Genomic DNA, 13,802 nt, shown 5'->3' with positions numbered 1-13,802 from the left:
ATTAAAATAAAAAACAATATTTTATATTTTGTTTTTATTTTGCAGCTATTCTAGTCACTATATTCCATTATGCAAATTTCCCACATGCGCATGCGCACATATGTATATTTGAAAACGCGCACTAACACACACACAAGTATGAGTCGCAAGTACGTAAACGCTGGCGTGCATTCATTAGCGCATAACCGTGCGGAACGTTCAATAACCGTTTTTCATCGTTATATTTAAATTCAATTAACTTCTTTTGCTTCTACTTCTACTTCTTTTTATTCTTCTTCTCATTATGCTTCTTGTTTCAAGTTCTTCTGCTTGTCTTTATTATTATGCACGAGTCTATTTTGCGTATTATTTATCACATTGCCTCATCGATATTTTCAATTCCTACTTTATGCGGCCGCCTTTCGGTTGCATGCAACACACGTGTCCGTCCGACGATGATAAAAGCGTTTCTGACGTATTCACTGATTTTCGAAAGCTAGCACGCACATAAACACACACACACAAACACAAATGTGCTGAAATATACCTTCCGTCTTCCGTTATATGGTAGTTTGTTCGCACTACATACGCTTGTTACACGCCTAACACACAAATGCCTCACGATAAGCGTCTAAAGCTTCTTACTACGACCGTCTCGTCTGCTGGTCTCGCACCGAATGAAACTTGCGTCGCCACAAAAGAAATTTTTATGAATATAAATAAATAAAAGAAAAGAAAGCACTCGACAACAACAGTGGAGCGCCACTTCCGCGCTTCCTTGGCTGGCGTGGTGAGCGCGCCGAAGCGTCAATTTCCAACGGCAGTCGAGTAAAAAGCTTGAATTGCGTGATACTAGCGCCAACCTATTGAAGTTGTGACTACTGTTAGCCTTGACAGTACCACAGTGTATGTGTGTGCATGGCGCTTTAACTATCTTAGCTCGCCAGCTTTACTGAGTCGCAACTGCTCAACGGACCAACGCAAGTTGGTTAGAGAGTTGGCGAAGACCTTGAGCTGTCTGGGAGTTGGAAATTTGAAGGAGCTTTTGGTGAGCGTATTTTCTTTCAGTGAAGTGTGGTTCTGTTAAATGTTAACAGCGCTCACGAACAGAGCCCTGTTAGCTTTATTGACCGCGATTTATGACTCTGCAGTATTTTGTGGAGTATTCGTRAATTTTGGCCAATTRTTATGRGTTAYGRAACGTAAATATTAAACCAGCTTCCTTTGAAAAKCTTATGTACTTTCAGTTATTTGAAATAATGAATAATATTTAAAGGTATTGAGYTGTTAAGGAAACTTTGACAACTTGTATTACAAAAGACTATAAAAATTAGACGATATAATGACTTAATCGAATGTCAAGAAGAAGCTGCCATTAGCACCTTGCCTACTCTTAATTAAAAGTGGCCTAACTGTAGTATATATTTGCCGAATTTTCAGCATGTTATACAAGTCTAGCCCCACCAATCCTTGATACAACTCATCCACTGATAACTGCTTACGACTATTCTATCAAATTCGTGTACTGGTGTCACTATTGAAGAACAATATTTTCAAAATTACTATGAAACTGTCTTCCCTACTACTGCGGAGTGAAGATAAATATGTTCTCTAGACCAAATTTAGCGATCCGACCCCTTAACTATCAAATTTTTTCCGCATTTCAATCTAAATGAAACATAAGAGAGACTTGTTTGATGATGGTTTATAAATAATAAAGAATGATCCAATGCGACTCCTTCTCGCGATGCCTGTTTGGTGTCGCTGCATCTTCTCAAATGATTACCCGCTGCTTTTCCACACGCTCCGCCCTCTGTCGTGTTGCCATCTAACGTTGACATTATGCATAATGTTCTTCATACAATGATCAACCAGCTACCAAATTGAAATCGAATCGAATTTATTCAGGCCAAAAACCACGAAAATTTAAAAATAATCAAACTTTATATTTTTTTTTTTCAAAAAATAAAGTAAAAAGTTTACAAAATGTGTTTTTTTTTTTGGAATTTTTTTACAGAAATTTATTATATATACAACATATTTCAGTAGAGAATTTTATTTTTTAGGTTTAATCCACGGAGAAGGCCAGAATCGTTGCAGCCTTCACTGCTGCTCCTTTATTTAGGCACCGTCGAAGATCACGTGTAGCTCGAAAAATATGTAAATATAATTGTAAATATGTAGAAAATGTACGCAATATTCTTTAAATATGTAAATGTAATTGAAATTTTCAAAAACTGCCGTTTTTAGGCTTGTACAGTAGTTGTACCCCTTAAGTTCAAAATTTTGCAGTTGGATTATTTAAAAAATGTACGTCAAGGACATTCAAAATACTAAAAAATTTTTTATTTGCAAATAAAAGAATTATAACTCTTATTAGATTATTGATGATGAGGAGCTCTCCTACCACCTTAATTTCTATCACTACACAATCAGCTTTAAATAATAACAATGTTAATCACTTCGAGATATTAATAGAATAGGAATCTTTACTTTGTTTAAAAATAGTCTTAAGGAAACAGGGTATAGATTTTCAAGAAAAAGTGTCTAAGATAAAAATTCAGACAAGAATAGCTTCTGTTGCATTACTTTAAAATTTTAGACTTCATAGCGATTTTTAAAACAGACGTTTGCTTCCATATTGACCTTCAGTGAGTATTTTTTTTTTTACGGAGCGATTTTTTAAGTCTGAGAAAGAGTCAACAGTCATTCAAGACCAAATCTGCTAAACACATTGCGAGAAGATCTGGTTGAAAGTCATGGCTTTGTATCCACTATACTTTGTCTGGTCAGGAAAGAACTCTTTATGAAAACATGAAATTCAATTTTTTTCCATAGTAAACAAAAATATTATGGAATGCGCTGCTTTGCAACCAATAACTAGATCATATGTCATGAAAGTGTACTCCATGTATTTAATAAAGGTTAGTGTTCTAAGACAAGAATGTCGTTGTCTGTAGACCGATCTTAAGTTAGATTAGGTAAATAGGCTGATATCTCATGCATCTATGAGTAATAGCAATGGACTCTTAGAAGCGCTTGTCCTTTGTGATGCCCAGAATTCCTCAGTATGGATGGAAAAAATCGTGGCATATCGACAAATTTATTAAGGCGGCTAATAATAATTCCAGGCATTTCGCCGAATTCATAAAATAAGTGACAACCGAGTTCCTACAAACTTAGCCTGGCGATAGGTGGACAGCGTAGACCGCTCTTGCAGTTAGACCAAGGATTTTACAGCACATTCATCAGTTTGGTGGTGGTGTGTGCAAAACAAGAAATATTTTTTTCTTCCCTTAATTTTGTATGATTTTTTTATTTGATAATGAAAAACAAAACAAAAATATATATTTTACAAAAATAACAACAAATTAGTCCATTATATGATCATATGCTTTTAATGTATTTTGCTAGAAACACTTCTTATTACTTACCACTACTTAATATTTTAGTAATCGGAAATACTCAATACGCCATTATATTTTGACAAACACTCATTACAAAAGTGAAAATAAATTTCTTCAAAGAACTTTCTTAATTTACCTCAATAATATGCGGCATGTGAATGCACTTAGTATTTATATGTTATACTTTTTATACATTAGGGTGGACCAAAAAAGAAGTCGATACTTCCACCTTGTTGTTACAAAATGTCTTTTTAACGGGTTKTCTCGATTTTGCTAAGTGCCATTTTATGATGAATTTACCGAATCAMAACTAGAAGATTAAAAAAAAAAAAGATATTCTCTGACTTTGAGGCATTATCTTATTTCGAATAACTKTTGAACGGGTCAACTTAGCGACAAAATATTTTAGACCTTTTTTTGCAGTTCGTTAAATTTTCTATAAGAATTTGTTTTCATTTTTACATTAATTTGTTCTAAATGCGTAAATCCAATAAAAAAAAATTCCTATATTATTTACATGGGAAATCAAAAATCACAATGCATCACCTGTTAATATTAATGGCTGCATGGTAAAAAACAGCGTTTATTCAATAATTTTTTATCCTATAAAAAATTAAATATTTCATAATATTAGAATTTTTTATTGTTACAAAACTATACTATTAACAAAGAACTTCTGAAATTTTTTGAAAAAAAACAATATTTTAAACTCGGCCATTGTGACGCCATTTTCGGTGACCCCTTGCAAAAAAGGACTTTAACTTAGAACTTGGAGGAAGGATAAAATATTGAAAATTTAATTTTTGGCAGACATTTTTACCAAAAAAAAAAAAAATTCAATGAAAATTTTGCGACATTTTTTTCAAACAGTTGTAATCGAAAAAAATTTAGGAATTATATCTCAAAAACCTGTGCAAAATTTCATGAAGATCAGTTGAGTAATTCTCGATGAATCTTGCCAACCGACTTCAAAAACACAGTTTCGATAAGTTCTCAAGACTGTTTCTCCGAAACTTTGACTCAGATCAACTTGAAATTTTACGACAATATTCTAAAAGTGTTGTAGAATTTAATAAGTCAATAAAAATATCGATTTTTTCAAACCGTAAACCCATGTAACTCCTTAATATTAAGTGCTTTATCTTTACCATTTTTTTACAATTTCGAATCACATTTCCACCTCATTTAAGGACAATTTTTTAAATAATTAGTTTGACTCACCCTAATACGCATACATATTTAGCAATGTATGTGTGTGTATTTTCGCATATAAAATTGTCCAACTTGTCGGTTAGAGTCTCGGTGGCTACCCAAAAATTGCAATCACCCACTTTCTGCTAACCATATTTGCAGAACGAAAATATTTATTGAAAAACAAAAACAAATAAAAGTGAAATTCTTAGGCTATTTAAAGCGCAGTGTTTATACAAAAAAATATATATGTATGTGTAAGTCTGTTTGTTTGAACTAATAATATTTAAAGGCAAGTAAGAGAATAGCTGTTGTTGCAATTTTCACGCCACCGTTCAGGCGTGACGGCCAAAAGCGACTGAGCGCCAATTAATTTGCTTAAAGAGTGAAATTTTTTAATGAGTCGCATTTACTTCTGGTTGGCACCGCCTGGTGAACCCGGCTTCAGAGAGCAGTGCGTTTCATGCGTTAATTAAAAGTGCATTTGAAATCATAAAATTATAAATAAATAAATTGGATGTTTTTATGGATTGAGAAAATTATTATACAAGCACATAAGATATATGTATGTAGAAATTTATATATATATAAATGTATATACGTACTAATATTAGTATATGTGTGCCAATAATTTTAATTTAATGTTTAATTAAATTTTTTTTTTTTTTTGTAAAAAATTATTACGGAATTATTTTTTTCGTTTCGTCTCCCTAACATCAAACCTCATTTGGTGCAATGGGTTTGGAAGTATTTTTATTAAGTGCCAGCGCTAGCCAAACTGCCGTTTTTTTTTCAAATTGTTATGATTCATTTACCTTGCCAACTATTTAATGAACACATTTCCCATTACGCAACACGCGAAAACAATTTTGCTTTTGTTTATATTTTGCCTTAAATTTCATAAGTAAATGTAAACTATCGCTGTCACTTAAGTAGGTTGATGTTGGTGTGCTTGTTTTTACAAGCAGACAATAAAATGTTTCTAATGGACTGGAGCGCCAACTTGAAAAAATGTAAGGGGGATATTGAGGTCGATATCCGCATAGACTGTCGACTAAAGATAAATATTTAAAATTTAAAGCAAAGTGTTGCGGCTATTTTCAGAAGGCAAAACAGACGAACGATTTCCTACTCGACTTGCACGGCTGTTCTCTGAGAGCACTCATCAGCAACTCGGTATAAGGGAACTGTAGGACGACATTTCAAGCTCCTTACGTACAGCGGCAAACGAAACCATTGGTTTTAGGAAAAGGCGAAAGAATAGCTGGTACGATGAGGAGTGCCGTGTCGCAGCGGAGAGAAAACAGATTTGGGGGATGGGATAGATACCGAGACGCATTTGCAGACGAAAGAGAGACAGGCCGAAATCCTTTATTTCGAAGAGCTTGACAAGGTGGCAGGGGTAAAACTCGAAAATTCTACGAAAAGATGCGGCGAATCTTGTAGAACCTTCAGAGGTGATCTATTGATTAATGTGCAGAACATTTTGAAATTAAGAGGAGAACACTTCTCCAGAATGCTGAACGGCAGCGAAAGCATAACACCAGGAGTTGGTGAACCTGATTTCCCAATCGTTGGCGATTTTAGCAGACGTTCGAATCGTAGTTACCTGGAGTACTGGAGAAGAACAAAGTGGCGGTGGCCGATGGATTGCCAGCCGAGTTATTCAAATACGAACAGATAAAGAGCATGTATCAGCTTCTTTTCAAGATCAAAATCATGCCCGACTATTGGAATTTAAATATTCTATGATCAATCCACAAAAATGGAGACTTTACAATCTGCGCCAACTACCGTGGGATACGTCTCCTCAGCATCGCATATGAGGTTCTATCGAGCATATTGTGTGAAAGATTAAAGCCCTCCGTCAACAAACTGATTAGACCTTATCAGTGTGGCTTTAGACCTGGAAAATCAACAACTGACCAGATATTCACCATGCGCCAAATCTTGGAAAAACCCCGTGGAAAGAGAATCGACACATACCACCACCTCTTCGTGGAAATGGAGCTGCCTCTATGCCGCGATTACTGAATTTGATATCCCCTCAAAACTAATACGACTGTGTAAGCTGACGTTGAGTACCACCAAAAGCTCCGTCAGGATCGGGAAGGACCTCTTCGAGCCGTTCGATACCAAACTAGGTTTCAGACAAAGCGACTTTCTATCGTGCGACTTCTTCAAAATAATTCGAGCTGCAGAACTTAATCGAGCAGGATCTTTTATAAGAGTGTACAGCTGCTGGCGTATGCCGATAATATTGACGTCATTAACCTCAACAACCGCGCCGTTAGTTCTGTTTTCTCCAGAATGGATAAGGCAGCGAAGCAAATGAGTTTGATGGTGAACGAGAGCAAGACGAAATATATCCTGTCATCAAACAAACATTCGTCSGAACGATGAGCTGTATGAGATATTCGACGACATTTACATAGTTCAATGAATTAAGAGACAGCGGCTATGCTGTATAGGTCGTGTCTTCCGAATGGACGAAAACACTCCAGCTCTGAAAGTATTCGACGGTGCACCCGCCGGGGGAAGCAGAGAAAGAGGAAGACCTCCACTCCGTTAGAAGGACCAAGTGGAGAAGGACCTGGCTACGCTTGGGATATCCAATTGGCGCCACGTAGCGAAGAGAAGAAACGACTGGCAGTGCGCCGTTGTTAACTCGGCTATAATCGCATAAGCCGTGTCTACGCCAATTAAGAAGAGAAGAAGAAGTGACTTTTTTTCATATTTTTTTGTGATGTCACAAAGTACACATCGTTTTAAAAGTCTAAGGTGGGTTTCTCAATGTCTGACTAGCAGTTATTTTCAGGTAAATTCTAGTTACCTTAACCAAGGCTTTTTCTTTTGGGAAAGAATCTTTCTTAAGCCGGAACTTAATTGACAGCTGCTAACAAGACATTGCGAAAACGGCCGTAAATGTGTTCCCAGGGTTAGGTATACTAGCTTAACAGTATTTCTAATCAGTATTTCTTGGCATTTCATCATGGAAAAACTTAAACTTGGTAAAGACTGTGTTTCGCGCGCTGCGTTCAACTTATGATCAGCCTCATCGACATACTGAGCATGCAATTCGCAACACCATCACCCATCTTGAGACCAAGCATTCATTATTGGATAATATTCAACCAAATAGGACACGCCCAGCACGCAATAAGGAAAATATATCAGCCGAAGCTGAGAGTGTACACGAAGACTGTGGAGAGTCTATTCCGCGCCGTTCGCAGCAACGTGGACTGACGTATACAAAATACAACTTATGCAAGCGCCGAAGCCRCTCAACCTTCCCAAGCGACATCGCTCCGCTTGAAAAGTTCCAAGAAAAAAAAAACAAGGAGCAACCTGAAGAGATTCAAGAGCTTCCATTTCATCCAGAAAAAAAAACGGGTTGGTTTGTAGGTCGGTGGAATCATTGGTCCATATTTCTTTAAAAATGATACCAGTGAGAACGTAACCGTCAATGGGCACCGCTCGGGGATAAGTAAAGTCTTAAGTCTATGCATAATCCCGTTCCGATTTAGGTCTTGACGTGTCATTTGCCAGTTACCAATCGAAATTCTCGAACAAGTAATCGAAAATTGCACTCAACGCATTGGCCATCTGAGACGTAGCCGGGGCCAACATTTGAAGATAAATAAAAAATGGATCACCCTTTATTAATATATTTCATTAATAAAAAACAAGTTTTTTTTTTTTTAAATAAACGATCAAATTTTGAAAAAAAAATGCACCAATATAATTATAGACCCCATGAAAAATATCTGCATACGCCTCTGCTCTCACAACTGCTTTCGTACAAACCGATATTATTTGCGAATGCGCTAATAATTGAATATTATTTATTGTGCGACATTTTGGCACAACAATTGATGCTTCATCACACACCTTGTGACAGTGACACGCTTTGCAGTTGCGTCGCCCACAAACCGCAAAGATACTCCTGCACAATTCGAACGTGAGCAAATTGAAATGTTACCGTAAGTTTTAAAAAGAAAAAGTATTTTTTAATGGATTTTCAAAAAACCACCAACACGTTGCAGCAACGAAGGCCTTACATGGTGCCACCTACGGTGTTGTTGTGCCAATTTTCCCATCAAACCAGTGTCTTTATGCTGTAATGTACATTTATGGTAAATAAAAGTATGTATTTACATACATAAATATATGTATATGTGTGTTTCATTTTGCTTGCACCAGAGTCAACCTGAAAAAATAACGTTTAACTTAACTACTGTTTTATATAAAAATAAAAATTATATGTTTTTAAGTATATAGATGCATATGTATAGTATGTGTATGTGTGTATAAAGTTGGTAATTGCGCACAACAATTCATCGTTAACATTGCATAGCGCAATTGTTATTACCTTTACTAATTATCTAACTAACCGCTGCCATTAACAATGGGAGTTTTGCTTTTTTACTAATTTTTTAAATTTTTTTGCTAGCGTCCGAGCCATCTCATTGCTAATTGTTTACAGTTAACTACGTTATTTAATTTTGGTCAATACCTCGATGGTGTCAAAGCAAGCTACTACTTTCACTCTCATTCACCCCGACAAAATGACACTTTTATGAAACCAAAAAACACATAAAAATAATATAAAAATAAAAGCAAAATTTTTTGTTTAGCGTTCAACTAAATTGGTCATATCACCAGAATAACAAGCTGTAACAGTTAACGAGTTTGTTCGAGTGTTAAGTGTTCAAATCACGTAATAATCATAYCGTTATAGTTGAGTTCGAGTTTAAAATGAAATTTCATTGTTTTTGTAATGGCATAGCTTGCTTGGAATGAAGTGCTCAATGAATTTCGTTTTTTGGCCTGATGGCGTGTTACTCTGCAGAATATTATATTTTGTTGAGTTCATCAAGTTTAAATCTTAATATTATATATATTTTTATATACTGAAAAATGTTTGCTGAGATGATTCAGCCATGTCCGTGTGTGTATAAGCGAACTGAACTAGTCCCCCAAATTTTTGTGATATTGATCTGAAAATTTGCGGACGTCCTTTCCTCCTCAAGAAAGTACTCATTTGTMGGAACCGCAAAATGATTCAAATATTCGGTGCAACCGAAGTAAACGTCGCTTTTACTTACCGTTACAAAAAGAGAGGATGTTCATCGAAATAACAGCCTTTGGMCGTATCAATTCCGGCAAGGAACTTTCTGTTGCGGAAAGTTGACATTATATTTAATTATTGAAACATAGTCCCGAAATAAAAGAACTGTGTTTCTATACACCATAGMTAGTTTAAATATTTGTGAATGTTTCATGTATTTAAAATAAACGAAATGCACATTTCTTCAATTTTTTCGTAATAAAATCATAAATTAATAAAAGAATTTAACTAAATAGGCATATACCACATTTTTATGATGATTATATGCAAGTAACTAAAATAATTAACACTATCCAGAGTGCATCCTTGAATTACCCGATTATAAATCTGGCAAATCAGTTAAATAATCACAGGTCCAAACGACGATTTCCTGGTTGTTTTTGTTGCTGTTTTAACAGATATCATGGTCAGCGTGCTTGATTGAACGGATTTTCGGGTGATTTGTTCCATTCTTTCATAAGAATTTGCTTCCACTGTGATAAACGCATTGAAGGATTTTCCGCTTTGATACGTGGCATATTAGCTGTCTCGAAGGCTTTGTAGGCAGCGCGCATACGTTTTTCTGGATGTTTATCTTCCTCACTGTCTTTCACACTAAAAACAAAGAAAAAAATATTATAAAAAATATAAAACAATGTCATTAATAAAAAATAACTTTTTTACCTCAGGGCTGCCAAGGCCTGATCGACATTTGTTGCAATTTCAACATCGGCCATGGAACGATTCAGATTTTCTTCGATTACTGGTTCGGGTAAAACAACACGGGCTCCCAATTGTGGTTTAGCTGCGTTAATGGCATCAATAGCACGTTGCTTCTTTTCCAATTCTTCCAGAATCTGCTGTCGATGTATCTTAGCAAGTGGTTGTTTTCCCTGCGTCTTAATTGATGACATTTCCTGATCGAGTAGCGCCTATAGAACAAAAATGTAAATATTTGCTAATTTTTAATGTAATTTAGCAAAACCTTTGCTTCCGTCTTTCGTCTTATTGCCTCAGCCCGTTTCTTCTCTTCTTCCTCGCGTCTTTGTTGCTTCTTGGCCAAATTTTTATCATTGTCTGCCCATAGTCGATCCTCAGCCTCCTTAGCAGCACGTTCATTGTTGGCCTGTTTCACAGCTTGTTTCCGTTCACGCGCCTCCACAGCCTTTGAATTGGTTACCATTTTCTTTGGCATTTTTGCAAATAATTTTAGGACTTCGTATGGAATGCCTTTGAGGCTCTTTTAATTGTTGCACACAATAATTTCGCGAAATTTTGTAGAATTTTGACATTTCTAAGAGTCCATAACCAGGGTTGTTAAGGCAGAAAATTTTGACATTTTCACTATCATATTCCAACACTGTTCACTATAAACAGCTGTTTACGCGAATGTCAGTGTAATGAAGCAACGAAATAAACTTTTATACAAACAAGAAAGTGAAGTACAGAGAAAATTAAATTATTTACGAAATGGACATAATAAAGGCTGAAATCGCTAGAAAGCGAAAATTACTTGAGGAAAAGCAACTTGTGGATGATAAGAAAAAATACTTTAAACGCGGTGAACTAATTGCCAAGAATACAGAAGAAATCCTACAAAAAGTTGGTTATAAAAAACAAGAAAGCCGCGAGGAAGACCAAGTACCAGAAGGACACTACAGCTATGTCTCGGACGGACAAAACATTCTACCGCGGTCTGAAGTCATACGTCGTTTACGCGAACGAGGCGAACCTATACTTATATTTGGTGAAACAGAATCTGATGCGTTCCATCGCCTGCGCCAGTGTGAGATTTCRCAGCCTGAAACCAATCGTGGATTCCGTAACGATTTCCAGGAAGCAATGGAACAGGTAGATCAAGCATACCTACAAGAAATGTTTGCCAACGCACCCTCCGCTAAAGAAGAACAAAAATCCGACCTTGCCGAATTGGATGAAACTGTCACTTGGGATAGCATAAAAGAGAGTGCCATTAAGATGGGTCGTGGAAACAAAGAATATGACATGGATGTGATAATAACTTTGCTGACGTTTTTATTAAAAATGTGGAATGATCAAATCGCTTCGTACTCAAAGCAGGAAATAATGTCAACTAAAACTAAAATGGCTCGTGTAATTTTCACACAAACCCGCGAATATGTGAAACCCTTATTTCGTAAGCTTAAGCATCATACCCTGCCCGAAGATATATTAGATAGTTTACGTGACATTTGTAAACGTCTATTGAATCGCGATTACATCACTGCGAGTGATGCTTACCTAGAGATGGCCATAGGCAATGCACCCTGGCCTATTGGTGTCACCATGGTTGGTATTCACGCACGTACGGGACGTGAGAAAATTTTCTCCAAAAACGTAGCACATGTAATGAATGATGAAACACAAAGAAAGTATATACARGGCTTGAAACGCCTGATGACAAAATGCCAAGAGTACTTTCCAACTGATCCCTCGAAATGTGTAGAGTATGTAAGCAAAAAGGATCGCATATAAACAAATTTTGCAAATACTTTGAAACACACAAATGTTTATTTAATTTGCTAAAACGTAAGATTAGTTATAAATTTCAAAAATAAAATCAATAAAAGCTTGCAAATATTAAATATTGTTTTTAACTAAAATTTCCACAAATTGCTTATTCTATTGGAAGTGAATTGTTGTTGTTATATTCTTATTTTTTGCCAAGTTCAGCAGCACGTTCGCTGGATTTTTCTACAGCATTGATGAGTGTTGATCTGCAAAGTTGAAGTGATTTCATGTACTTTTTAATATTCACGCAAGCATTTACTAATTTTATTTCATACCTCAAGTTGCCTTTTTCCAGTTCATGTACACCTACAATTGTGGCACCACCAGGTGAACAAACCTAATTGATTTCAAAGAAATTTATATTCGTGATTACAARGTACTAAGTACAAAATCGAAATTAGCTACCTCATCTCTCAAAACAGCTGGATGTTTCCCGGTTAGCAAAACCATTTTAGCCGCTCCCAATAACATTTGTGCGGAGAACTGCAATGCCATTTGTCTGGGCACTCCTTGTTTGACACCACCATCTGCCAAAGCCTCAATTATTGTATATACAAATGCTGGACCACAACCAGCAACTCCCGATACTGGGTCTATCATCGATTCGGGCACTTGCTGAGCAATTCCTAAAGAGTTCAGCATTAAATGCAATTTTTCTAAATCTTGTTGCTTCACATAGGAACCAGGTGAATACACGGTAATACCCTCACCAATTTGCATTGGCGTATTGGGCATGGTACGTATCATTTTTAAGCCTTCCACAAATGAGAATTTCTGAAAATTACTTGAATTATAAAAGACCAAATTTTTTATACCCACATTAGTAGAACTAAATACCTCTTCAAGTGTTTTCAACTTAACGCCAGCTAATACAGAGACAAACAGCTTATCCTTATCTTTTAAAGTAGGAGAGTGTAAGCTACGCAGTTGTGCTGCCATTGGTGTGAGAATATGTGGCTTCACACATATGAAAATAATATCGGCTTTGTCCAGTACTTCATAGTTATCGTCTGTRGTTGCGATGCCAAGCGCACGCCAGCGCGCAAGATTTTCTAGATTTGGTCCCGACACCAGCACCTGTGAAGTTTTTACAAATTCCCGATTTATCAAACCGGAACCAATGGCAAACGCCATATTACCACCGCCGATGAAACCGATTTTCTCATCCAATTTCGCCATTCTTCTAACAATTGGTTTTAGGGCTAGCACAATAACTGGGGAATATGAAACAAGTAATACAAATATCAACGAAATTATAATAGACACTATTGATTAAATCCTAATAGCATTTAGAATTGGTAAAACGGTTTGTCAGTGTGTCAACTCGTTTCACAGCTGTTTATTGCAATTCTCCCTTGCGCCAGAATGTTTGTTGTCATTTGCAATTAGCTTTTTAGCACGTATGTTTTAACTTAGCCCCTACATATACTTCGTGGCTTTTATCAGTGGACGTTTTCTGCTTTTATCACAATTTACCTTGCGTATACAAATTGTCTTCCGTAGCCGGCAACAAGATTCTGATTATTTTACGTAACTACCAATTGATATTGCCAGATGTTTAGCTTAAGGCTGTTTTTTGAAATTTT

At 36.1% G+C, this 13,802-nt stretch overlaps 3 protein-coding genes across 4 annotated transcripts; 1 reads left to right on the top strand and 2 right to left on the bottom strand.

Moving 5' to 3' along the window:
- Positions 1-10,097: 10,097 nt before the first annotated feature.
- Positions 10,098-10,980, bottom strand: LOC108974152 (coiled-coil domain-containing protein 124). The gene is made up of 3 exons (XM_018941832.1): positions 10,673-10,980; positions 10,372-10,619; positions 10,098-10,302 (listed from the first exon to the last, which is right to left on the bottom strand). Exons 1-3 carry the CDS (start codon positions 10,880-10,882, stop codon positions 10,116-10,118), a joined length of 645 nt encoding a protein of 214 aa, XP_018797377.1. The 5' UTR covers positions 10,883-10,980; the 3' UTR covers positions 10,098-10,115.
- A 103-nt stretch (positions 10,981-11,083) lies between these two features.
- Positions 11,084-12,224, top strand: LOC108974151 (pre-mRNA-splicing factor 18). Its single transcript, XM_018941831.1, has one exon. It carries the CDS (start codon positions 11,158-11,160, stop codon positions 12,178-12,180), a length of 1,023 nt encoding a protein of 340 aa, XP_018797376.1. The 5' UTR covers positions 11,084-11,157; the 3' UTR covers positions 12,181-12,224.
- Positions 12,225-12,255: 31 nt separating this feature from the next.
- Positions 12,256-13,802, bottom strand: LOC108974149 (pyrroline-5-carboxylate reductase 3). Of its 2 annotated transcripts, XM_018941830.1 has the most exons (5): positions 13,693-13,802; positions 13,054-13,430; positions 12,622-12,990; positions 12,492-12,553; positions 12,256-12,422 (listed from the first exon to the last, which is right to left on the bottom strand). In XM_018941830.1, exons 2-5 carry the CDS (start codon positions 13,393-13,395, stop codon positions 12,359-12,361), a joined length of 837 nt encoding a protein of 278 aa, XP_018797375.1. In that variant the 5' UTR covers positions 13,396-13,430; positions 13,693-13,802; the 3' UTR covers positions 12,256-12,358. The 2 variants fall into 2 exon arrangements, with proteins under 2 accessions (XP_018797375.1, XP_018797374.1); XM_018941829.1 differs by lacking the exon at positions 13,693-13,802 and having other exon boundaries at positions 13,054-13,678.

Source organism: Bactrocera latifrons, unplaced genomic scaffold (assembly GCF_001853355.1).
Source record: "Bactrocera latifrons isolate USDA-ARS-PBARC rearing strain unplaced genomic scaffold, ASM185335v1 scaffold_53, whole genome shotgun sequence".
Classification (NCBI taxonomy): Eukaryota; Metazoa; Arthropoda; class Insecta; order Diptera; family Tephritidae; genus Bactrocera; species Bactrocera latifrons.
Note: the sequence above shows the minus strand (reverse complement) of the source record. Positions and strands in the feature narration are given on the sequence as shown.

Excerpts from the sequence above, each read along its gene's own strand:
- LOC108974152 (XM_018941832.1), bottom strand. The coding sequence starts at position 10,882 with ATGCCAAAGAAAATGGTAACCAATTCAAAGGCTGTGGAGGCGCGTGAA. Across the intron at positions 10,620-10,672 it reads GACGAAAGACGGAAGCAAAG|GCGCTACTCGATCAGGAAAT; the intron begins GTTTTGCTAAAT and ends TTTGTTCTATAG. Across the intron at positions 10,303-10,371 it reads CAGGCCTTGGCAGCCCTGAG|TGTGAAAGACAGTGAGGAAG; the intron begins GTAAAAAAGTTA and ends CTTTGTTTTTAG.